A 24,484-nucleotide genomic window follows, 5' to 3' on the forward strand; every position below is an offset into this window, starting at 1 on the left:
ATATATATACTTCGTCCATTTAATATTGTTGATTATAATGGCTCTAACTTGTCTAGTGGAATGATCGACTTCTTCTTCCAATAGTGATACTCGTTCCATTGCTCATCGATGTGTTTGCTGCCCGAGGTGATGCTTGGGAACATGTCCTGCACAAGATCGTTGAGCTTGGTGTAGGACTTGTTGTACGTGTTGTTGGACGTGTTGATGATGCCGTTGGGATTGATCGTGAATGTCTTGCCGGCCGGGATGCCCACCGAGCTGTACGCGGCAACGTCCGTCGATCGATTGCCAAAGCCGGCATAGAATGGCGAGTAGCCGGGAGGGAAGATGTTCTGGATGTCCTGCAGACAGGCGATCTTGAACTCCTCGGGGTTCTTCTTAATGACCTCGCGGTTGAACGATGTGAGCAGACGGTTCGGTGACATGAACACCGGGCCTGCCGGCAGCGACCACGATGGCATCTGTGGATCGTTCTGTAGGTTGGACGCAGAAGTCTGCTTAACCCAGCTGATGTAGTTACGCGTGATGCCCGCCTGACCAATGGCACGAGATGAAAGATACATGATCTGGTAGCCATTCTCCTTGATGTTGGAGTAGAGCTCGGCAACGCCAATGTGCGACCAGTCCTTGCCAAAGGCCGGCAGCAGATGTCCAAGTGCGTCGGACTTGGTGATTGTTCCGTCGATATCTGAGATGACGATCTTGGAGTCGTTGTCCCACAGGTAGATGGACGCCGTCAACTCTCTCGTGCCCTGCAGTGTGCTCGATACTACAAAGGTGATTGTGTTGACCCCCTTCTTCAGGCCCAGTGATTTAAGTTGGGCTGATGTTGGTCGCAGTGACTTCTTGACGTACGAGTGAGGTGGCATGCTTGGTGGAGTCGTCTGTACAAGCTGTTGGTTTGGCTGTTGTTGAACAATCTGCTTTGATTGAAGTGGTGGAGAGACGACGATTGGAAGATTGCTTGATTGTCCCTCAATCATCTGTTGGTGTACTTTGTTGTTGTGAGCTACATCTTGTTGCTTTCCATTGACTATCTGTTGTTTGTTAGATGAAGTTGCTTGCTTGTCCTCGTTAGACTTCCAACTTGGGAGCCAGCTCTTCATACTCCAAGAGTGTCTGCTGCTACCTGGTGGCGCGGCCGTCTTGGCAGCGGTCCTCTCCTCCTTGTCCTTCTTCCTAAGCGACTCTAACGCCTCGACGGACAGCGGACGATTGAAAACGAGGTGTGACATGATGTAGTGACCAGCGATCGTCCAAGGGTAGTACTCAGACTCGATCTTGGCCACAAGGTGTGGGTTCTTGAACAGGGCCACATCGGAACACAGCTGCTCATGCGAGACGATGTGCTCCTGGAAGAAGCGCTCTCGCTCCTCTGGCTCTGACTGCAGGTTCCTGTCGAGGATCAAGTGTCCGCACAGTGACAGCTGGGCGTGCATCTGTCCTCTTGCTGGGCGGCCAGGTCTGTTGGGCGTCCTGGATGCGGCCAGGGGTGGGAAGTCGGCGTCGTCTACAATGTCCGACAGCTTCTCCATTGAGTCGGATATAGGGATCAAAGGTGGCAATGAGTCACCGCCCTGCTCATCCAATCCCTTGACGATCGATGCGTAGCTCTGCTCATTGTTTGTGGACATTGTCATCAGTAAACGATTGGCACTGTACTGATCGAGTCGATCATCCTTGTCGGGTACCTCTTGCACTCTTTCCTGCTGCTGCTGTTGTTGCTGTTGCTTCTGTGGCTTCCTAGGTCTCTGCTGATGCTGCTCCTCCGACGAGGAATCATTCTTTTGATCATGTATATCATGCTCATCCTCCTCGAAATGGAAGATCTGAGGCTCTGCGCCCGTGTCCAGATTGTCCATGGATTGAGGAGGCTCGGTTGGAGGCTTCACAAGGTAGGTGGGCTCGACAACAGCTGCTGTTGATGTAGCCGCCGAAGTCTCACGCTTGTTGAAGATCTTCTTGAAGGCCGCTTTGCCCCAAGACTTGGTCTCCTGCTCGCCACCGGACTCGCCCGCCTCGAGGGTGGCCTCCACGATGGCTGCACTGGTCGTTGTGTTGCTCTCGACCAGGACGCCAGTGGTGTCGCTCAGATCGCTGGTGAGCTGCTGTTGCTGTTGTTGCTGTGTTATTGTTGCCTCGGTCGAGGTTGATGTTACAGTGATTGATGCCGTTGGCGATGTGATGTGGCTGTTCGTCTGTTGGGGGCTGGTTGTGTTGGACGAGGGCGGCGATGCTGCCGCCGTTGCGTTGGTCGTCTTGCCTCGAATGAACTTCGGCAGACCTCCCCAACGCCAGAAGCCGACCTTTTGCTCCGACTCTGAGTCCGAGTTGACGACCGAGTCGTGGCTGTCCGACAGCTTGCGAGCGCTAGAGTTGGGCGGGCTGTTCTCCAGTGGTGGCGTGGTGACATTGATCTCTGACGGCGATCCAATAGGTGTGTCGATTGGAGTCTCAGACTCGTAGTTGATAATATAACTATTGATTGGTGAGTCCAATGTGATATCCTCCGAGCCTTCAAAGAACACTGGTGATGATGTTCTCTTTAGAGGTGATCCTGTAAGTGCTGTGAACGAGTGTTAGTATGGGCGAACGAGTCCTTGAGGAGCAAGGGACCTATCACATACCCTTCTTGATGGAACTTGTCGTTGGAGAGGATGGTGCGGTGGTCGAGGCCGAGCTGGAGGGCGTGATGTGAAGAGCAGAGTTGGCACTCTTGCTTAGAATATTGTTTGTGGTGATTGCTGGCAATGGGTTGTTGTTGTTGTTGTTTACGTGAGGTTGTTGTCCCTTCTGCTTGATGATCATCTCTTCGATGGCTGATGTAAGAGGCCTCATCTCTGAGGGCTCCAAATTGTTGATTGTTGTCGTTGTCGTTGTGGTCGTGGTCATTGTTGTGGTGGTGGTCTGTTGAATGACGGGCGGCTTGTACATGATCCTAGTCGCCTGGAACTCTGGCAACAGCTCCTCAGTGGACTTTTTTGAAGCGGCTGCTCGCGACTGCTTGGGCGACGTAATGGGCGACGTCGCCAGGATGGATGGCACAGGCTCCTCTGTCTCCTCGACAAAGAATGCCTCACCAGCGTGGCCCAACTTCATCTGCAAGTCGGTCTTTTGAGCATTGACATAGATTGAGATGATCTTCTCTGACGATGAGATCAGCTGCAACTTGCCGAATCTGATATGAAATGGTGTACACTTGAGTGAGCCGTCTGTCTGTGGCACTACCAATATATCAATGGCACCACTGAGTGTGGCAGCATTCAACTTGAATGCAAAGTGCACCTCGTCGAATAACTTCTCCACGTAATTCATCTCCTCCTCTCTCTCTCTCAGTACTGTATATCTATCTCGCTCAAAGTAATACTCCTACTTCTTATTCGTTCTGTCTATATATCTCTATCTCTATCTATCGATGTTCGATGTAATGGTTAATCAATAATATTTAAATTAATAATATTATTACTTGTTTTGTTGTTGAGATATATGTTTGTTATGTTTGTGTGTATGTTATGTTGTATATGTGTGAATGAATAAGTGAAGTGAGATAGATAGAGACAAGAAGTTGTATGAAATTGCTTTGGAAGATGGGAGTGTGTCGTGTGTGCCAGACTTGATATCCATTTCCTTTTTAAGACCAAGTTGGTGGGGTCGGTGTGTGTTTGGGATTCTCTATTTGCGTGGCACCCTTCGCGTCTCTCCTTGACTTTAGACCTTTACATTCAATTCCAATTCAATTCAATTGCCTGTTCAACCAATATTACCTTGATGATGATGAGTAAGTAGCAATGATGAATCATATGATCAATCCTATTTACTCGGGATTTCAACGTATTACTATATCTCCCCACAAAGTAAATTGGGATTTGGTTTGATTGAATGGATTAAAGAAACTTGATGAGTCATTGTAGTGTTGACATCATCATTGATCATTGAAATCCAATAGTAAGTAAGTAATTATCCAATCTAAATGGATACAAATAATAATACATCTAAAGATACAATCTTTGTTCGTTCACAACTCAAAAAAATGAAGTTGTGGTGAAGACTGAGTTCTGTTGTGTTTGAACAAACAACAGTTCATTGTTAGTAGACTGTGAACAGATATTAGGATAGATAGATAAAATGGCAGATGTAGCACTTGCAAGGTTAGCTGAGGAGAGAAAGTCGTGGAGAAAGGATCATCCACCTGTATGTTTGAATGAACAAACCTTTGAATGAATGAACAATGAATGAATGATGGGCAATGAACAAACATTAACCAACAACATAACATGTTCACTTGATATGAATGAATGAATGAATAACCAAAACAGGACTTCTTTGCAAGACCAGCCTCTAACGCTGATGGCTCAACCAATTTGAATAGATGGGATTGTGGAGTACCTGGAAAGAAAGGTGTATGTACATCATCAACATCATCATCAGACATCTAGTTCTTTCATTAACTTACTTACTATTGACACAACAACATTAGACTGCATGGGAGAATGGTGTATACCCAGTCACTCTAGTATTCTCAAATGATTATCCAGCAAAGTCCCCACTTTGTAGGTTATAGATTAGGTTATGTTGATCAATCGAGTGATTGAGTATGCTCAGTAGACTCTAACATCAAACAACAACAACAACATGAATATAGGTTCATTCCCTGCAGGATTCTTCCATCCCAATGTATTCTCAAATGGCGATATTTGTCTATCAATCATTGGTAATGATTGGAAGCCATCGATCACAGTAAAACAGATTCTGATTGGAATACAAGACTTGTTGGATAATCCGAATCCACTAAGTCCAGCTTCAACTGCTATCACTGTTTATGAGTAAGTGGTCATCACTCATTCTTCAGCTGATCATTATGTTCCTGTCACTGACGCGTCCCAATCAATCAATCATTCATTCATTCATTCAAACAATACAATAGGAAGAACAAGAAGGAGTACGAAAAGAAGATACTAGCGCAGGCCAAGTCATACTTACCCAAGTAGACAGATAGAGAGAGAGGAAAGATATACCTTGGCAAGCCAGGCTGTCTGGCATCATAAGTGTCAGCCAGTCCTGTGTACATGTTTATTAATAATACAACCTCGAGAGAGAGAAGCGCACTGCTCCTCTTCAACGAGGGTTTCCACAAAGGAACAGCGGAAGCGAGACAGAGAGTAGAGAGTCAAGTCAAGTATGTCATGTGTGACTCTAGTCATATAATGTTTACTGCTGACTATGTGGGATAGGCTGCACCTGGAGGTGGCTGTGCGTAGTATTGCTCTTGTGTCTGTTGTGGTGGATAGGCTGCACCTGGAGGTGGCTGTGCGTAGTAGCCAGCTGGTGGATGTTGTGCTGGCTGATAGGGATAGCCTGGCTGTGGTTGAGGCTGCTGCGGTGGATACATCTCATAGGTGACATTTGGTTGTGGATGCATCGTTGTCATCATCACTGGCTGCGGCTGCATGACGGTCATGCCTGGCTGCAACACTGTTGTGGTGTGGACGACACCGCCGCTGTACTTCTTGCGACGATGACGCTGGCAGAGCATGACGATGACCACAATGACGACGACGACCACTGCGATCACAAACACGATCATGATAATGCCTGGCGAGTTGATCTGTAATGTGCAGGAATCGCATACCTGGACACTTGTATAAATATTACTGTATTGATTGAAGCCTGTACATTTTGGTTCTGAAATGCTTGATCCATAATACGGCTTGCCCGAGCATTCAAACATTCCAACACAACATGGGTCTGATGATGCTGATGCTGTTCCAACTAAAGTTGTTGCAATAACTACTACTAGTACAAATAATATATTATTATTATTCATTCTCGAAGTTGTTTGTGATTGTTTGTTATATGATTGATTGTTTGGTTGATTGGTTGATTGAGATAACATATTCATGAATGAATATTTATATGTTCGTGACTTGTTTGCTTATGTTAAGATAAGTTGTAGGCTTGTCCTTGTAGACTAGGGCGGGGGTTGGATGACGTCCAACCAAAACAACACAATACATCATAGTCACACAATTTTGTGAACGACACCCCACTTCGTTCAAACACACAATCATGCTTGTGTGTTGTTTCGTTCATTGAATCTCGATCAAGATATAAATCATCACCCCCAAACCAAAATCATCATCCCATCTTCCAAAGACCTATCACCTTATTTTGTCCTGTAGTCCCAAGTAAGTATGCAATAATATGTATTATTTATTATCTATGATCCTGGGTTGACATCATCATAATGTTTGATGACTTGATGTGGTATCTTGATTTGTTGTAGTTGAAGACGGGATGATTCCATCAATTGATTGGGAACAATCAATCTCTATATCTTTGGAGGTATTGATTTTGATTTTTTTGTTGTCACCATCGTGACCATCAGAGGATACAACAGTAACTTGAGTTTTCATTTGGATATCTTCATCTCGGGATTCTTGAGTTGACATATCCTGATCGATCTTTTTGGTACTTTGCCTCCTGCGACAAGATCCTCTTTTAAGTAGAAAAACTAATATTGATACAAATATGAATACTACTGGTATCATAGCATAGGCATAGACTGGTGCCCCTCCAATTTTAGGGCTTGTTTGAGGAGGAGGATCGACTAGATTATTATTCTTTGGAACTGAGTAGCAATCTTCACAATATTTAAATATTTGGGCATCGATTGTCACATATTGGTATTTCTCACCAATACATTTAGTATCAATATTTGAGTCCTCATATATTGGTGTTGATATACAATAAATAGTTCCAATACAACATCCTTTACGACCATTAACTTGACCAACAATTAATAAAATATAGAATATAAATAAAATAATAAATTTATGATTATTGGTCTTCATATTTATATAATAATAGTATACAATTGATAATAATAGATATGACCAATCATAATACGTCATCTTATGGGTTGATTGATTGATTGATGGATTGATTCAATCATTGAGGATTCCTCAATCCAAAGGAGGACTGGTTTTTTTTTTTTTTTTTTTGTTCCCCATCACTCCAAATGCGGTCCCTGATCAGGACAAATCAAGATTCCAGGATACCATTTAAAATTACATATTTTTATTAGATCTGGTTGCTTAAACTAGTATGGCGCCTGTTGGATGGGTGGCGCTGAGGCGATGGCTGGTGGCTGAGCGTATGGGTATGCTGGCGCTCCGTAAGTACCAGGTGGGTACACGCCACCGGGTTGTGGGTATGCTCCGGGATAGGCCGCAGGCATGCCCTGTAGCTGATTGGGCTGATAGTCGTATCCATTGCCAAATGAAGGTGCCACTGATTGTTGTGTCATCACTATTGTAGTTGGTTGTTGTTGTATATGTACTAATTGTGTTGTGTGTGTCTTGGCATTTCTGATCCTGTTCCTACGCGCGCGGTATAAGCTGGCGGCCACTGCAATGACAAAGATGGCGACGATTGGTATGACGTAGAAGATGTACGATGGCACTTTGCTGCTGGATGACGATGCGGGCGGTGATGTGTATCTGGGGTCAAGGTCACAGTAGTTGCAGACATCCACGTATGATCCATTATATCTAAACATTGTGTTGAGGCCACGACATGTCACATAATATGTAGTGTTGTCGTTTATTGGAATTGTCGTACAGTTGGTGATTCCAATACAACATGCTGAACCATCCACCATACTGCTGCGAGACAGTATCACTGTGAATACAAGTACTAAAAAGTATATTGAGTATGTTAACTTCATATCTTTGTTTATCTCTATCTCTATCTTTAACTTTATCTTTATCTTTAAATCTGTATGTAACTCTCAAAACTATTTTTAACGATCACACCCTTACCTCCTCACATTTTGTTGTGATGGAGAATTATGATAGATCAATCACACGTCACCAGCCCCACCTCTCAATCAATCACCAAAGGTTTGGTTGATCAAAAAATCATCATATTAGATATTTTATTTTTAATTTTTCGAGATTGAACGATCAAACAATGAATGAACAAGCAAGCACCCCAACGTGATGTTACAAGGTATACGTTCAATCACTATTCTTTGTTTTTATTACTATTACTACTAGTATGATAGTTAAATGGAATGATTGAGGCAGTAAGTTATAAATGAACTAAACTTTGATTGAACAAAGTTAGATAACATAACTAACAATGTTGCTTTATAGTAAAGTATGATGTATGTCTACTGCCAAACAACGATCAGCGACTTGGATGGTTCGTTTGATGGATATCACCATGAGAACCAACATGCCCAATAGTAGAAAAGTGTTGGTCAAGGTCCTGTCGCTAGGACATACCAAAGTGAATATTCAAGTTCCACTCACTTCCACTTTGATCACCAGAGTACCAAGACAATCAATGAGATGGAGGGGAACCTTATATCATGGTGTTTATTGTTCCAACAAACATATATCTATCAATATTCATTACCAAACAGATATTAATAGTTATTATTATTATTACTACTTATCCTTATTCTACTTCGTTTATTTAAAATAATATTGTAAGTTTGATAAATGATGATGATGATTAGGATGATTGATATAGACTGACTCAATCAAACATACATACCATAACATAGTTTGGAATAATACCAACATGAGCAGTGCAGGACGAGGAGGTACACAAGGTGGAAGAGGTGGAGCCAGTGGTGGCGGCAGAAAGGTCAACTTTAATGACCCAGAGCTGGATGACCAACCCAATCAAGGTAAGTTCAATTGGAATGGATCCAATTGATTGATTGATTGATTGACTAACTTTATCATTCATTGGTGTTGCAGATCCACAACCTCCACAACAACCTGACAATGATCCCAATAACAACAATAATAACAACAACAATAACAATAACAACAATAACAACAATAACAACAATAACAACAAAAACAACAACAACAACAACAATAACAACAACAACAATGTACCTCAAACAAATGTTATAAACATCAACTTGAGGATATATATCTACTTTGTTGCGATGGAGAAGTTGAAGTTCCTCCCAGCAATCTATGTTGATGGCCATATGATCCCAAGCTCCATTCTATACAATGGACTGTACGCCACTTTGATGGCAGAGGAGAACAAAGACTTCCAGTTCTGCGTCAAGATGGCCGATGTCCAAGAGAAGACTTCTCTTGGCAGACCCAAGTTCAGAGAGATTGAGGGCAGACACATGAAGGAGGGCATGCTCTATGTTGACATCAACAATGAAATGTTTAATGGTCGCGTGTGGCACACCAAGGTCGATGTGGAGTCCGCCGTGCAATTCGAGGATGTGGCCCGATTCCTGGCTGGAGCCTGTCCCGAGCCCCAAGTGTTTGAGCGTGAGACAAGATTCATGTTTGACAAGCTCAAGACTGGAAGCAGGATGTTCTACAATCTGGTGCTGAGAAGGATACTCGAACATTTGGAGAAAGATCCGTTCGTGCCCAGTGAGAACATCCTCCCCTTTGCCATCATACTCTGTCGTATTGCCGACCACTATGACTTTAGACATTGCATCAAGTTGGACAACAAGTTCATCAGTCTTGATATCATTAAGAAGTCATTGCCAGCACTGCAGCGCAACCCAAAATACATCCAAGAGGCAAAGGAGTGTGGCTTGGTGGTGAAGACCAACGGTAACATCTGGCGCTACTTCAACCTGGTGTCAGCATTCGCCTACTCGTTCAACCAGCAGAACACGACCGACTCGCTGAACAACTACAGAGAGGTATCCAATGGCAAGCTGACCCAGGACGAGTTGGAGCTGATCAATAGCATCACGGACTGGAAGGTGTACGCATCGTTGGACCCGACTATGTTCATTACATCCGTAGCGATGGCCAATAGCATGTCAATGACCAACGTCATCCCTCAGTTCTTTGGCCCCCGTCTCCCAGACTACAAGACATGCCTCAACAGAATGAAGCGCGAAGAGTACCTTGAAGAGTGGCTCCAATGTCTCAAACTTCAGCCAAACATCGCGTCAAAGGACTCAATCCCATTCTCACTCCTCGGCGACCGCTTCCGCACAAACGAGGGCAATGATGTCAACAACCAAAAGGAGGTGTTGCCTCTGCTTCAAGCTGTGCTCGACCACGCCAAAGCCATCGCCAACGCGAACAACAACAACAACAACAACAATAACAACAATGTCAACGCCAAGATGTCGCTCTGGGACAGTCACCTACTCGAGCAGGTCAAGGACCGTGTGAAGAGACAGGCAGGCAACTCGAATGAGCAGTTTGTCAATGGCATGATCAACATTGCTCTGATGTTTGAGGAGAATGGCCCATTCACCCGTCAGTTCATGCAGTACTTGCCCGAAGCCATCGACAGGACCCTAGGCACAAGACTCAAGCTGCTGGTCAACAAGTACAAGCGTGGCACACTACTCTTCACCATGGAGAGGGACTCACTCAAGACTATCTATGGGAAAATGTCAAAGGAGTACTTGCTAAGCACCACAGATGACCTGTTGGCTGTGACCGAGAAGCGCACTGATGCCCTGGTCATTGAGCTGTATGAACTGTGCTTTGAGCGTCTGATCGACATCATCAAAAATGAGAATCCAGTCACCCAGCTACAGCGACGCAGTAGCTTCCTCAAGTTGGTCTGCGCGCCTTCCGAAACCCGCGAAAGTGACCTCTACTACTACATCACAATCCAGGGCGTGCAGCAACAGTTTGATCGTGCATACTCTGACATTAATGGTGTGGCAAAGAAGCGCATGGACCAACTCGTGAGCGACGCTGCCATGCTGGCCGAACGCATCAACTCCAAGCAAATGTTTGGCGACGGCCTTCAGTTCCTCACCGAGCACAACATGGAGCTAGTTTCATTGTTGCTAGAGTTGGAGGAGCCACTAAGTGTGTCTGCCAAAAAGCTTATACAACATGCCAAGAAGATCAATGGCCAGTGGTTGAGCTTCCTGGAGGCATTCACCATCCTGCAGAGCTGTCCACAGTTTGAGGGACAGGCCAAAGAGATGCACAAGGTCTACGCCGACAAGCACAGGACCATGATGCTAACGATGGTATGTGAGTGGTACGAGCCCCAGAGCCATCCCAACTTCAGGATGGTATCCGACCGCCTCAAGCAACTGGGCAACTCAGCCTTCTTCCAGCACCTCTGGCACGACGAGTCGATTGGCAGAGATATGTTGGCGAGGAGCACTGACGTTGACTTCACAGACCGTGTGGTCATGTTCTTTGACCTCTACTTTGGCAAGTGGCGCGAGTTGATCGAGCAGGTGGGCAGTGGCGAGTTGATGGTGGCCTCCATCGCCACCCTATTCAAGAACAACATTGACAACGGCACGACAATGTTCCGTAACAAGATCATCAAGATGAAGGAGGCCGAGGTGAGGAAGGAGATGGAGTTCAATCGTAAGGCTTTGAAGGAGGACATCGAGACCATCATCAATCAAGAGTTGGACCTATACAAACTACTACATCCAAGTGGTACCACCCTTGAGCGACAAATCGTCTCCAAGAAGGTTCACAGCTGCATAACCGCGCTGACAATGATCGAAGACATTGTTGGGCTCCAACTCTTGCTTACCAATCTTGGAATGGACTCGTCGGTCGTCACAGAGTTCTGTACTATCCTTGGCGACACAAACAATCAAATGATCACAAAGTGCAATGAGGTGGAGAGTGTCTACAACAAGTTGATCAATAATCATCCCGCGCTGGCCAATGTGATCCAGGGATTCCTGTCACTGTTCCATTCAGTGATGGTCCAGCACGACCTCAACAAGGTGCTCTCCGTGTACAAGGACATCGCTTCGCTCAACTCTCGCATTGACAACCGTCAATCATCTGACATCCGTGAGGAGACCCACGACATTCTACACATGTTGCGTCTACTCTGTGAACGTAACTCCATCCTCCATCACCCAGTATATGCCAAGATCAAGGTGCGTCCGCCCTTCCCCACCAGCATCGACGAGCTGATCGCCTTCTTCAGAGAGTGTGGAGGATCTGTCATCCCGCTGGCAGGCCTGCACGGAGTACTCAAGCGCGCAGGCATCCAAATCGTACAAGAGTCACTGCAGAGCGAGTCAGAGGATCGGCAAACAATGGCCATCGTCAAGAACATCATGATGAATGGTGAGTTCAAGATTGATGTTCGCTATCAAAGGGTGATTGTGTCTGCCAGCTACACCGACGGCACTCGCAATGAGCTGGTCGTGGTCCATCCCGAGGAGTTGGAGGCGCTGCCATCACAACTACTGCTCACCAGTGGCGTGACAATCAAGGGACAGCCCGTTGTGGACGTGGACGCGCCACTGCCCGACAACATCGCCAAGCCAGAGGATCGTGAGCGCTACGTTACAAGGTTCAACATGATGTTTGACAACTGCTTCCAGCTGGCCGAGGTCATCAAGAAGATATGTGATGCCGGCCATCCTGACTATCAAGTGAAGACATTCAATGTGGACTGTGGTCTGAGGATGCTTCAGTTGACCGAGTGTATCCACGAGCAGTCCACTGTGCTCGAGCGTTGGACCAAGCACTTTGAAGAGTTTAGAGAGGCGCACCCTATCCTCTCACTTCTCACCCGTTCACAGCTTGTGGCCTGTCTGACGGCACTGCGCACTCAGAACTTGGATGACCTGTTCAGTGTGTTGCAATCAGTCGGTTGCAGTCCAACAAACATGAGAGGGTCAATCGACATCCTGTTCAATCAAGCAAAGAATGTGAACAAGGCATCGGAACTAAATCGATTGCTGTCGACCTGCCTCGAGAAGTTCTTCAACTTTGGCAAGTTGGCCTACAAGTCGCCCCAAATGGCCGTCCTGCCCAGCTACACTCCTCTGACCGACATCAAGAACCATTACCAACTAGTGCGTGTCGTCTCGGATGAGCACACACTCGAGGAGGTGGTCTTTGGCAACCACATTGCCATGCACAAGCGTCTGCCATGCCCAATCGAGGTACTGTTCTGCACGTCGCAGACGACAGTCGTGGACATTGAGGACTTCCTCGACAGATGGGCCCTGTTCAACAAGATCACAAACACAAGGAACTCGACCTTCTGGCTGGTCAAGGTCGAGGACTTGTCCTACGCCACGCAGAATCGATGCATCCAGAAGTTGTTCATGGTGGCCGAGCATATGCCACCCGACCATCCCAAGCTCTTCTTTGTGACCAAGGGTATCCAGCAATCATCATACATCTCCACCATCTTGGTCAGGAATGAGACGGAGATCAAGGCCGACACATGTACTGCACTGGCCAACCTCATCACCCCCATGGCCAGCGCGCTCAACATACATGTCGTTCACTCACCATCTTGTGCGGGAGGCAAGACCACCTCAGCCATACGTGCATTCGTCGCTGGCAAACTCGACAACAAAGGTTTGCCAATGCGACAGGCGCAGTTCTCAATCGACATGACACCGATGAATGTTATACTGCGACGACTGCTCGAAGCCCATCCCATCACATCCGATCGTGGCATTGTGTTGCATTTGAACATTGGACATCTAGTCAATGCCAGCGAGGCCAACCTATTCCTCTTCCAATACCTGCTCATGGCAAGCTGGCGCGACAGCACTGGCTACACATTCCCACTTCATGAGAAGAACACCATTGTGATTGAGCTATCCAACACTGGACTCCCAGACGAGAGGAAGCGCATACCCATCTGCCAGTACTTCAGAGACCTCCCACTGCAACATGGCATCACCTCCACCAAACCCATGCCACAGATCAGCGATGATTCTAACATTCTATACAGCTTCCGTGAACAGGACACTCACCATCTGGGCACGCAGATGCTTGTGGCTGTTTTCAACGCTCTCGAGAGAGGCATCAAGACCCTGCCACAGAGGAGTGAGGTGGCCTCTCTTGCCCTGCCCAACAGTGACAAGCTATATCAGATGGTCTCAGCCATTGCCCACAAGAACTACTGTCAGGCCGGTCATTTGATGGCCATCACATTCGCCTCTCCGGGATCACTGGCGTGCACCAAGTGTAAGGTCGTCCCCGACCCAGAACCTGGCTACGCCCACTGCGCCAAGTGCTCATCAGCATTGTGCTTCAACTGTATGAACAAATTGGATATCCCGCAAGTGTCCAACACCATGTTCCTGCGCAGGTATTACTGGTTCGTGATCCCACTGCTTGAGAACTTCTATCATGCCTATGGTGTCTATTGGGACTTCCCCGATATGGAGGATGCCGAACAAGACTACAAGAAGCTGGCCTATCACTATGCGTGCATGATCCTATACTGCACATACAACTTGGCGTTGCCCTCGATGGAGCCATACGATTCGACGCGTCCACTCGATGACGTCCGCCGATGCAACAACATGAAGAAGTTTGAATCATGGCGCGATACCCCATTCATGGTCGTCACACCAACTGGCTACCACGTCACCTCGGTCGCTGGCTTCTCGCCACTCGAGTACATCATCCAGCGCGAGCGACCACAGACTTCGGAGAACGAGCTGTTCCTACAGTGGATCGTGTGCGAGGGCTCTTTGCAACCAATGAACAGGGCTCAGCTGCAAAAGTTGTGCTCCAAGTTGAGTGACCTCACCTTCTCAGCCGACCACAACAACCCACTCTTGACAAGGTTGCTCGAGGTACTTGGCTGTTCAGAAACGGGAGTCATGTCTGTTCTCCAGGCGATCAACTCAATGACAGGACATGGCACACACAAGCTTGATCAGATCGAGACATCTGACTCGTTGGTCAACGCTATTGACCTGCTCACGGCCAATGGCATGATGGACCTCAACACAAGGATGATCACATGTACTGAGTTCATCGCCAAGGGCACCGAATACATCAACAGTCTGTTTGGATCTAGCAATGACAAGCCAAAGTACACGCTCACCGCCGACAATATACTTCGTTTGCTCGCCGTCCAGACAAGATTGATTGCTGGCATGCCAATATGTATTATGGGCGAGACAGGATGTGGCAAGACAGAATCACTCGCCTTCTTGTCCAGGATCACTGGCAAGGACTTCCATATCATTAATGTCCAAGAGGGTATCTCCGAGGAGAACTTCTATAGCATGATGTCGCCAATCATTGAGCGCGCTCAGAGACATCCCCACCGACAGTTTGTAGTTGCCATGGATGAGGTCAACACAACCGCATCGCTCTGGATTGCTAAGGACATGCAGGTGGACCATGTGTGTTTTGGCGTGCGTATCCCCCAGAACATCGTGTTTGTCACCATCCTCAACCCATGGAAGGAGAGGACTGCCCAGCAGCAGAAGACCATCGCGGACATGGATGTTGGTGGACTGGACTTCCTCAAGTACCAGCAGCAGAACATCAAATCTGGTGGCAATAGCGTACTCCAGCAGACCAAGAAGAAAGACATCAAACTTGTGTACCAAGTGCACAGGGCTCCCGAGACGCTGTGCTCCATTACATGGGACTGGGGAAGCGCCTCAACTACCTTGTCGCCATTCAAAGAGATTGAGGATGTGATGGACACCAACTTGTTGATCAAATGGCGCGATAACATTTCAGACGAGTTGCTCGTCGCCTCCAGCATGGTGCACTGGCTCATTCAACACCTGCAAGACGTGACGGGTCTGCGCAACGACTTCAAGACCGCAGGCGATGGCACTGAAGGCCAAGCATACTGGAAGAAGTTCCGCACCATCATGGTGGAGCTACTTGTCGAGTCGCAGAAATTCATTCGCCACGACGTCTACCTCGACGAGATCAGTGTCGTCTCACTGCGTGACATGCGCAAGATGTGCGAGCTGGTAGTAGTCATATTCGTTGAGTTCTGGTGTGAGGCGCGATCACAGCTACAACGCGAACACCTCAATCAATCACTCCCCTACTTCCGCTTCCTCACCAATGCCGTGCACGTCTCGCTTATCAACACGTACTGTCTGCGTCTTGACTCGCCTCGTCGACTCAATTATCTAGTGCGCATCCAGACACATTGGCACAGCATTCGCTCCAGGTTCAATGACATAAACCCCTTGTTCATGGCGAGCCCAGAGTCCGCAAACCTTTGCCCATCGTATGACCAGTGCGAGCTGTATGTCTCATTCAACGAGCTTGCAACATACATCGTTGGCGACCTTGACAACGACAGCGGCATCGCGATGAACCAAGCTCTCAAGGAGAACACCTTTGCCCTGCTGTGCTCTGTTATGACCAAGTCTCCACTGTTCATTGTTGGACGCCCAGGCTCAACAAAGTCGCGCTCGCTCGAATTGTTGATCCGCGCCACCGACTCACACAGACGTGATGGCACATTCATCGGCATGTTGTGTATCGTCATCCAGATTCACGTGATTCAGTGCTCGCCCCACACCACAGCGCACCACATCCGCGCCAATGCCCTGCGTGCTGCACGCGCTCAGATCGCCGCCGACAAGATACCAAACACCACCGTGCGCAGAATCAACAGTATCGTTCTGGAGGAAGTTGGCGCAACCATTGGCTCAGAGCACAACCCCCTCATGTCACTTCACGACATGATCGACAATGGTATCGAGGTGGATGGTCGCCGCATCAAACTGCCCATCATTGGTATCTCCAACTACAGATTGGACGCGTCCAAGATGGGTCGAGGACGTGTTGTCTACCGAGGCAACCCGCCCTTGGGTGACCTGGCCATCACAGCCACAGCTATCCTTCGCGACCTTGGCGAGAACCACGTTGGCGAATGGATCAAGAACTTTTCGTTGGCTTTCTCCAACAACATTCTCACCAATGAGAACTACACCTGGTACTACGGTATGCGTGACTTCTACGCTGTGATCAGCACCATTCGTACCCTGGCCGTGCCATTGGAGAAGAAGCTCGAGATGAGCCAGTTGCGTACCGCAACACGATCCGAGGTCAACTCACATATTACTCGCTGGGCGGTCATGATCAATCTTCGAGGATTCCCCGATGCCAAGAGCGAGGCTGTGTTGGCCGACAGCATGCAATCACCATTCCAACTCAATGAACATGTGAACGCACGATGGGAGTGGCACGAGAGCGATCAAAGCGATCCCATCAGACTGTGTGACTGTTGCGCAAAGATGAAGATGTATCGCAAGGCACTGGTGTGGCAGACCAACAACCCAGACAGCGAGCTCACGCTCAAAGTACTCGCAGACATGTTCCTGGCTGCCGTTGGCAACGTGAAGATCCATCATGGACAGCACTATTGCCAATACTTTGACGAAGACAGTATGGCTGTTCGCGCACCCGAGGTCATTGCCTACTCCTTGCGCGAGAAAGCATCGCGCCACGTCATGATCTTCACCAAGGCCAATGCAGCCCTACTCTTGCTCTTCTCCATGGGCCTGGTAAAGAAGGAGCAATGCACCGTGATCTTCCAGTGTTCGTCATCCAAGGATCAAGCCACGACCACGTCAGAGATCGTCCAACAGATGATGCAGATCAAGGGATGCATGAAGGAGGGCAAGACCCTGATCTTGGTCAAGAGCAGACATCTCTACGAGTCTATGCTCGACGCGCTTAACGTCCACTACACCAAGGACACCAGTGGACTGGAAGCCGACAACCTTCACAAGACCATGCTGTCTATGGCTGGTGTTACTCAGTCAGTGTTTGTCGATCCCAACTTCCGCTGCATCATTCTCGAGGATCAGGAGGAGCTCAAGTCCAGTGTGCTCCCACCGATGATCAATCGATTCTCCAAGACTGTGCTCACATTCGCCAGTGCCCTCAACCCCCAACAGAACAAGACCCGATCGGAGATCATGCACCAGAGCAAGATTGCCCTGGGAGACAACCAGGTGATCAATCTCTTGGACTTCCTCATTCCAGGATTGAACGAGCAATCGTTGGACTCGGCGATGTACACCTACACCACACATGACGAGGTTGTTAGCCGTTTGTGCTACTGCTTCTCACGCAAGAACCTTCGACGCCTCTCACTAAAGTTGGTTGAGGGGCTTGCTGGCGACAACATCAACGTGCCACTCAATCGCTGGAAGGACATGTGGAAGATGAACGTTGGCGATCAATCATTCGAGACACTGGCCGTTAAGATCATGGCCGATGAGGTCCTGCCACAGCAACACCTCATGCTCATTACTGAGCAGATCCAGCTCAAGGAGCAGTCTCTGTTCCAGACGCTCAACACAATGCTCTTCAAGATTGACAAGAGAAAGGTTGTCTTGGCCATACCCCAGGTGACCATCCTCAATCAAACCACCAGTGTCGATGTGTCCTCGGCACTGTCCACTCTCAAGCGTGCCGACGTCACCGAGCACAGCGCCATGGCCGTCTTCCTCTTGGACACCACGTCATCATCTCAATCAATCCAACTCGACTCATTCATGTATGCAGTGTCCTCAGAGTCGCTCCACAAACACCAACACGCCGTGTTGATTGTGGTCGTTGCTGATGAGCTTGCTGGAACAGCCTCACAGACACAGTCCCAGCCCCAGGCTCAGTTCTCTATGGTGTTCGATACCGCGTGGTGCCAGATGTTTGTGGATGAGATCGTGCCACGACCCATTGACGCGGCACACGATGTAAAGGCATCACTGCTCAATCAACTCGAGCAAGACAAGCTGTTGCATGAGATACTCAAGCCAGAGTTGATCATGGCCTTGGCCCTGCTTCCAGACAACCTCACCACATTGTGCCAGTCAATGGGCTCGGCCACCATTGTCACGCAGAGCTTCGAGATGATCAGCAACATCCTCGCTCACCCATCCAGCTTCCGAGACAAGATCATCGAGCTCCTGCTTAATCATGTTCGCCAAGCAGATATCACGATTGAACGATGGACTACGCTGGCCTTCCAGAAAGCCAGGTACTCGTCCGACTCGCTCCGCTCCATTTACTTGGACTTCCTCGGCCCATTCGTCATTGGTGTGCTCCATCACATCTTCTCGGTGATCACTCAGTTCCGATCGCTACAGTTGCTCAACTCGATTGAATCGTGCGAAATCCTCATCAACTTGATGGACTGCCCCGAGATCTTCCCCCGATGCAACGTCGATGACTGCCTGTCACTCATGCCACTCACAATGTCTCGAGGCAATCTAGAGTCGTCCAAAGGCTACTTCCTTTTCCCAGTGACCTCGCGACATGTCGTGGGACAGCTGACAGAGGTCCAGTTCCCACTCTCGCCCATCGTCTTTGTCCACCTCTTCAATCTCTCACTTGTGGGCGACAACATGGACTCGGTCGAATCATTCATCCGCGTAGCACATCTCGATCAACTATCCAAGAAGTCATTGAATGAGTACATTGATGATGTGATCGCCAATGGCACGTCAGTGCCACTCGCCAACGTCGACCTTGTCAAGAGGATCTTGGTGCAGCTCGGTGGCAATCCCAATGCATTCGACTCCATTCTTGAGTTCCATCGATTCATCATTGATCACCTGGAATGGTTCAACTCTGTGATCAAGCTTGGCACGCAATCATTCTCGAAGGTCGCCAAGGACAAGTTTGCTGGTCGCTCTGTTCAGGACATCATCACTCTCACTCACATCGATGGAATCATCCCACTGAACATGATCGACCTCGTCAACCAGGTCACCCGTGCCGACGACTCTATCAACTGGAGGATCATTCGTGCCATTGCTATGGCCGATGCAGCAGTGGATCAGTCACAACTCAAACGACATCGCAAGACATTCGTCGAGCTTCAAGACATATTCGAGGCTGACCAGGTCAAGGGTATTGTCTCCCTCTTCACGCCCGACAGTCAATCATACATCAAGTACTTCCTGTTTGAGTTGTTCGCCAACGATAACAACGATCAAGAAGTAGACCTTGACCACATTGCCAGCATCATCCAATCACTCTCTGGCGTGGACAACCTCTCTCAGTTGATGGTCCAGCATGAGGACACCAAGTGTGGACTGGCCTTCCTTCTTCGTCGTGCACTCATCCTGATCATGGCACATGCTGACCCTGCCTCCACCCCACTCTTTGGCGCGCTCTCTCAATTGATGAATGTGTCCCTTCAACTCTACACCCTCCTGGCTCACTGTCTCATTGAGATCATCTTCTCTGAGGGCATACTCAAAGACACCGTGCTTAACGACGAGTATGTCAAGAAGTTTGCCGGAAACAGTCCCTTGTGCTACTTCATCCGAGTCAACACTGTTGTGGCCATCCTCTTGGACATCATTGACATGGACAATGAGGCAGCCGCCATCACCTACCATCCATTCATTCAACAATTAATTGGCAATGACAATCAACTCACAAGAGAGATGGCACTGTTTGTCCTGCGATCGTACAGCAGCAGTGGCACAGTTGACATGGACAAGTCCATCATCAACCTCAAGCAGTCCAAGTTCCCAGCAAGTCTGTCGAAGCACCCTGTCGTCAATGATGTAGCCCGTGCATTGCAAAAGGTGTCACCACTCGCCGTGTTCCCCGGCTTCACCCATTCAATCACCGCGCTCGTAGAGTATGCCGTCTCAAAGACAAACGACAAGGTAGCAAACTTCACAGCACTGCCGGTTGATGGCCGTATCGCATCTATTGCATCATTCTGTGCCAAGGTTGAGCCTCAACAGATTGCCAACTTCATGGCCGATATCTACCCAACAGTGTCCTCGCTCATCCCCAAGGAAGCCAATCTCGCACTCACAACACTGTCCAACACCAGAGCGTTTGATCAGAGCTCAGACCTACGCGAGATCATCACTTCAGTGTTCGTGTCGCTGCTCCTCGGCTCCAAGCCATTCATTTTTTACAAGGACCTCGTTCTGAAGATGATGGAGAATAAGGCGGCAGTGGTCAGACACAGCAGGGCCATCGGGGAACTGCTCAACCCCAGGTGTCCTCGAGGACACGTGTTTGTCGACTGGACTGGCTGCTTTGCCATCACCTGTAACGATAATTGCCGCGCTGCCTTCTGTGGTCACTGCCTTGCCGACTGTGGCGCAGATGCCCATGCCCATGTACTCAAAGAACATGGCAGCTACTTTGGAACATATGATCAGTTCAAACGAGGATTTGGTGCGATGGCCACAAAGAGAATCAAAGAATACATACTTGTGCTGCCTGCTGATATCCGTCCTCTGGTTGAGGCAGAGTTGCCCAACACACTCAAGGACAACCTCTTTGGGGTGATGCCACAGCACATCATTGTTGTCCAGCAGGCCAATGCGACCAACAACCGAGATGTACCAGCTGTGTGTGGACTGATAATGGACCTCCTCATCTCTGTCTCAAAGATCTGGCACAGACTCGTGAACAACAACGATGAGACTGATACACTGCCCAACCTAGTCCTCGAGCTCACCCAACTTATTGCCAAGATCAAGGATGTAGTATTCCCAACAGCAGCGACAGTCACAAGCACATACAGCTACATCCAGGCAGTGCTCTGGAAGTTGCGGGCCGCCAACATGCCCATCGTCAGCAGGAATGGCATTCAAAACAAGGTGATTGAGGTCTGTGGAATGAGCCCGGCTCAGATGCTCCAGGATCTGGTTAATGAGTGCCGTGCAGGCCAAACCGGTATCTTGAGCGAACTCCAGCTCACTGAGGAGCATTTGACAGGAGCCGGAAGTGGCATGACTCTTCAGCAGGCTCAGCTCTCACTTTTGGCACTTCAACGAACTTTGATCACTGATCATCAGATCATGGAGACAATGAAGGCCAACTATGATACCTACCCGATACTCAACCTGCTCAGGGACAAGGAGAGCAGCATCACGAACAAGTCGATCAACAGACAGAGGAGGGTCATCAAGTTCCTTGGGCGTCTACAGGATGCCGCTCGCAAGGCTGGTGTGACGAGAGCCCATGCCGCCACAGAAGGCTCATTCATCAAACTGGTCAAGAATTCGGGACTTGAGCCATCGTACAAGTCATTCTCAGCAGACCTCTCTGCCGTCCTCAAGAATATCACCAACTGGCAATGCAAAGACAACATTCAAGCTTTGTACGGACACATGGTCGACAACAAGATACAAGACTCTGTTGCCCTGGAATGCTTCCTCCCACAGCTCAAAGGCATTGGTATATTATCGATGTGTTTGTGGTCTGGTTGCTCAAGGGTCAATGGATGGGATGGTCTGCCCCTGGTCCAGAACAATCTGTACATCGCCATCCACGGCACACAAGCACCAAGAATAGCAGGTAGCCCTTACCTACTGGATGACAAGGACTTGCTTAACTTCAAAGTCCAACCCATCCTCGACACAATCAATCAGCTGTTCATCGTGCCTGGATTCAACCCGCGACTATCCAAAGACTTATTTGTGATTGAGGAGCTCTGCAAGTATGGTGCTCCACGTCTTGCATCACTCCCCTACATCGCCCCAGAGTTGCCAGAGTATGACTATGGTCTTGAGGGCATTCTCGAGCTCTTTGGCAAGGTCGAGGAGAGATTGGCCAACGAAGGTGGACGTGCCTTCACCATACTCCCCGCCACACTTACCAGCGGACTCAAGGGTATCCTGAGCGAGGTGCCACACGCAGCCGAGTTGATCTACTCATTCTGTGGAGCAGTGCTAGTCCATCAAAGTGGAGATGATGTCCCATTGGGCAAGGTTGTGGCCGAGATCAACATTGCCATGCCATTGACCGAGGACCAGAAACAGGGAAGTCAAATCTTGTTTGAGTTGCCAGCCGCTCGTAAATCATTCCTCGTGGAGCACATCCCCGCCATGATGGGTCTGTGTTGGAAGACAAACAATGTACACGCCACCGCCAATGTACCAGTGGACAAAGACACGCTGTTGGAGATACAAACCACATTGCGCACTATTGTTGGCACGCCCAAGTACCACCCATTGATCCCATCGATCCTGGCATCATTGCGAACAGCAGGTGTCAATCACTTCACAGCAGAGCTTAGCAGACAGTTTGGAGAAGCACCCCTTGAGCTCTACTTGACAACAATTCCAATCTTTGGTGAGAATGGCGAACATGATGAGTTGTCTGAGCGAGAGCCATTCCAGACATTTGCCAAACACTTTGGAGTGGTACTACGCGAGGCAGTGGAGATACTTGGACCAAAGGAGATACAATCATCAAAGGCTGAAGAGAAAGCATTGGTCGTCCCCATATCAGCCATCAGGAAATACCTCAAACAGAATGTCGTGGAACAGACTGCCAAGCCAACTCAACCCCAAAGAGTTGTTCCAATCAACAATAGCAATAATAACAACAACAACAACCACATCAATAATAATAATGTGGTCAGGCCAAACAACAGAGGAATATCGATATCAACATCCTCAATGATGAAGGACTTGGAGCTCTAATCCCCAATCTTATCCAAATAAATCCAATCATTTACACACACACAATCTCTCCAGATTAACTTGTATATAGTGATGAAGAAGAAGAGATGGCCGTCAGCATTAGTGCGGCGCCTAGTATCCATGATGAGGCCAACCAGAATGGTAATTTATTATATCAAAATGATTGATTTTGGAGTATTGTTTATTAATTCAAACAATGATTTGTTGTAGATCCTGATATTGAACGATATATTAGGATGTTAAAAGTTGAGTTGTTGGCAGAGGCAAAGAAACAGAAGAAGAAAGTATCAAGTAGTCTAACTAAAGAAGCAATCAAGGCAATTCTACTCGATGATCAGCCCGATATTTCTTTGAAAGAATGGACTGACCAAAAGCCCAGGTTGGGTCTGGGGCGATACCATGTTGAAGAGGTGAATCATCGAGGAGCATACACCAATTTGCCGGTGTTCGAACAATTCTTTGACCACGAGATAGTCCAACTCATTGTCGACCAAACCAATATTTATATTCATCAAATGGGCAGAGAGAGCAGTTGGAGAAATTGTTCTTTGGACATCCAATCAACAAATGATAATATTCAAAATGTTTGCTGCGGTCATCACAATGGGAGTTGTTGAAATACCCAAGTATGAGGACTATTGGGAGGATGGTGATTGTTTCCTTCCATCAGTGGCAAGAATTATAACCAGAGACCAGTTCCGTTTCTTAGTAACAAACCTTCACTTTGCCGACAACTATTGAATCAACGTTCCAGAAGTCAAACATATTTGCTCTGAGTATACATTCACAAAGGATGGTCACACCTATGAGTTCATGGATACTCCAGGTCTCTCAGATACAAATGGAGTAGAACGGGATAATGACAACAATGATATTTGAGAAGGCCTCAAGAGTCGAGTCACTATCAGCAATCATTCTAGTTTTCCTGGAATCTACAACAAGAATAACCATTATCACATCAGAGATCAAATTGGTGGAACAATCACTCATTACCCCTATAGTTAACCTTATTCTTGGATCAAACAATATCAAGAGAGTCTGCAATGGTTTCAACTTTGTTAAAGAGATATCAATATCCATTGATCTATTGAAGATGGAAGCAAAGATATTGAGATCAACAAATTCCAGACTATCAGTAGACGATATAATTCAAGATATGAGATACCTTATCAACATTCTCCATGTTTAAGTTCAACTTGAACGATCATTCCTATTTTTAATCATTTAATATTGTTTAATAAATTTATTAATATCATAATATCATTTTATCTTTTGAAGTTTAATAACCAATTGGTTATTGGGAAT

General features: G+C 47.7%; 5 protein-coding genes across 5 annotated transcripts; 2 read left to right on the forward strand and 3 right to left on the reverse strand.

Annotated features, from left to right (window-relative positions):
• Positions 1-32: 32 nt before the first annotated feature.
• Positions 33-3,315, reverse strand: SAMD00019534_031260 (hypothetical protein; the record flags this gene model as incomplete). Its single annotated transcript, XM_012901259.1, has 3 exons — positions 33-1,033; positions 1,109-2,557; positions 2,628-3,315. 3 exons carry the CDS (start codon positions 3,313-3,315, stop codon positions 33-35), a joined length of 3,138 nt encoding a protein of 1,045 aa, XP_012756713.1.
• Positions 3,316-4,125: 810 nt separating this feature from the next.
• Positions 4,126-4,988, forward strand: SAMD00019534_031270 (hypothetical protein; the record flags this gene model as incomplete). Its single annotated transcript, XM_012901260.1, has 5 exons — positions 4,126-4,191; positions 4,317-4,400; positions 4,478-4,550; positions 4,643-4,823; positions 4,925-4,988. The coding sequence occupies 5 exons, from the start codon at positions 4,126-4,128 to the stop codon at positions 4,986-4,988; spliced, it is 468 nt and encodes a 155-aa protein (XP_012756714.1).
• Positions 4,989-5,218: 230 nt separating this feature from the next.
• SAMD00019534_031280 (hypothetical protein) lies at positions 5,219-5,584 on the reverse strand (the record flags this gene model as incomplete). Its single annotated transcript, XM_012901261.1, has 1 exon — positions 5,219-5,584. The coding sequence occupies one exon, from the start codon at positions 5,582-5,584 to the stop codon at positions 5,219-5,221; it is 366 nt and encodes a 121-aa protein (XP_012756715.1).
• Positions 5,585-7,099: 1,515 nt separating this feature from the next.
• SAMD00019534_031290 (hypothetical protein) lies at positions 7,100-7,558 on the reverse strand (the record flags this gene model as incomplete). The annotated part of the gene is made up of 2 exons (XM_012901262.1): positions 7,100-7,308; positions 7,384-7,558. The coding sequence occupies 2 exons, from the start codon at positions 7,556-7,558 to the stop codon at positions 7,100-7,102; spliced, it is 384 nt and encodes a 127-aa protein (XP_012756716.1).
• A 1,031-nt stretch (positions 7,559-8,589) lies between these two features.
• On the forward strand, positions 8,590-23,179 carry SAMD00019534_031300 (hypothetical protein; the record flags this gene model as incomplete). Its single annotated transcript, XM_012901263.1, has 2 exons — positions 8,590-8,698; positions 8,772-23,179. The coding sequence occupies 2 exons, from the start codon at positions 8,590-8,592 to the stop codon at positions 23,177-23,179; spliced, it is 14,517 nt and encodes a 4,838-aa protein (XP_012756717.1).
• Positions 23,180-24,484: the final 1,305 nt, after the last annotated feature.

This window comes from Acytostelium subglobosum (assembly GCF_000787575.1).
Source record: "Acytostelium subglobosum LB1 DNA, scaffold: scaffold5, whole genome shotgun sequence".
In the NCBI taxonomy this organism is placed as follows: domain Eukaryota; phylum Evosea; class Eumycetozoa; order Acytosteliales; family Acytosteliaceae; genus Acytostelium; species Acytostelium subglobosum.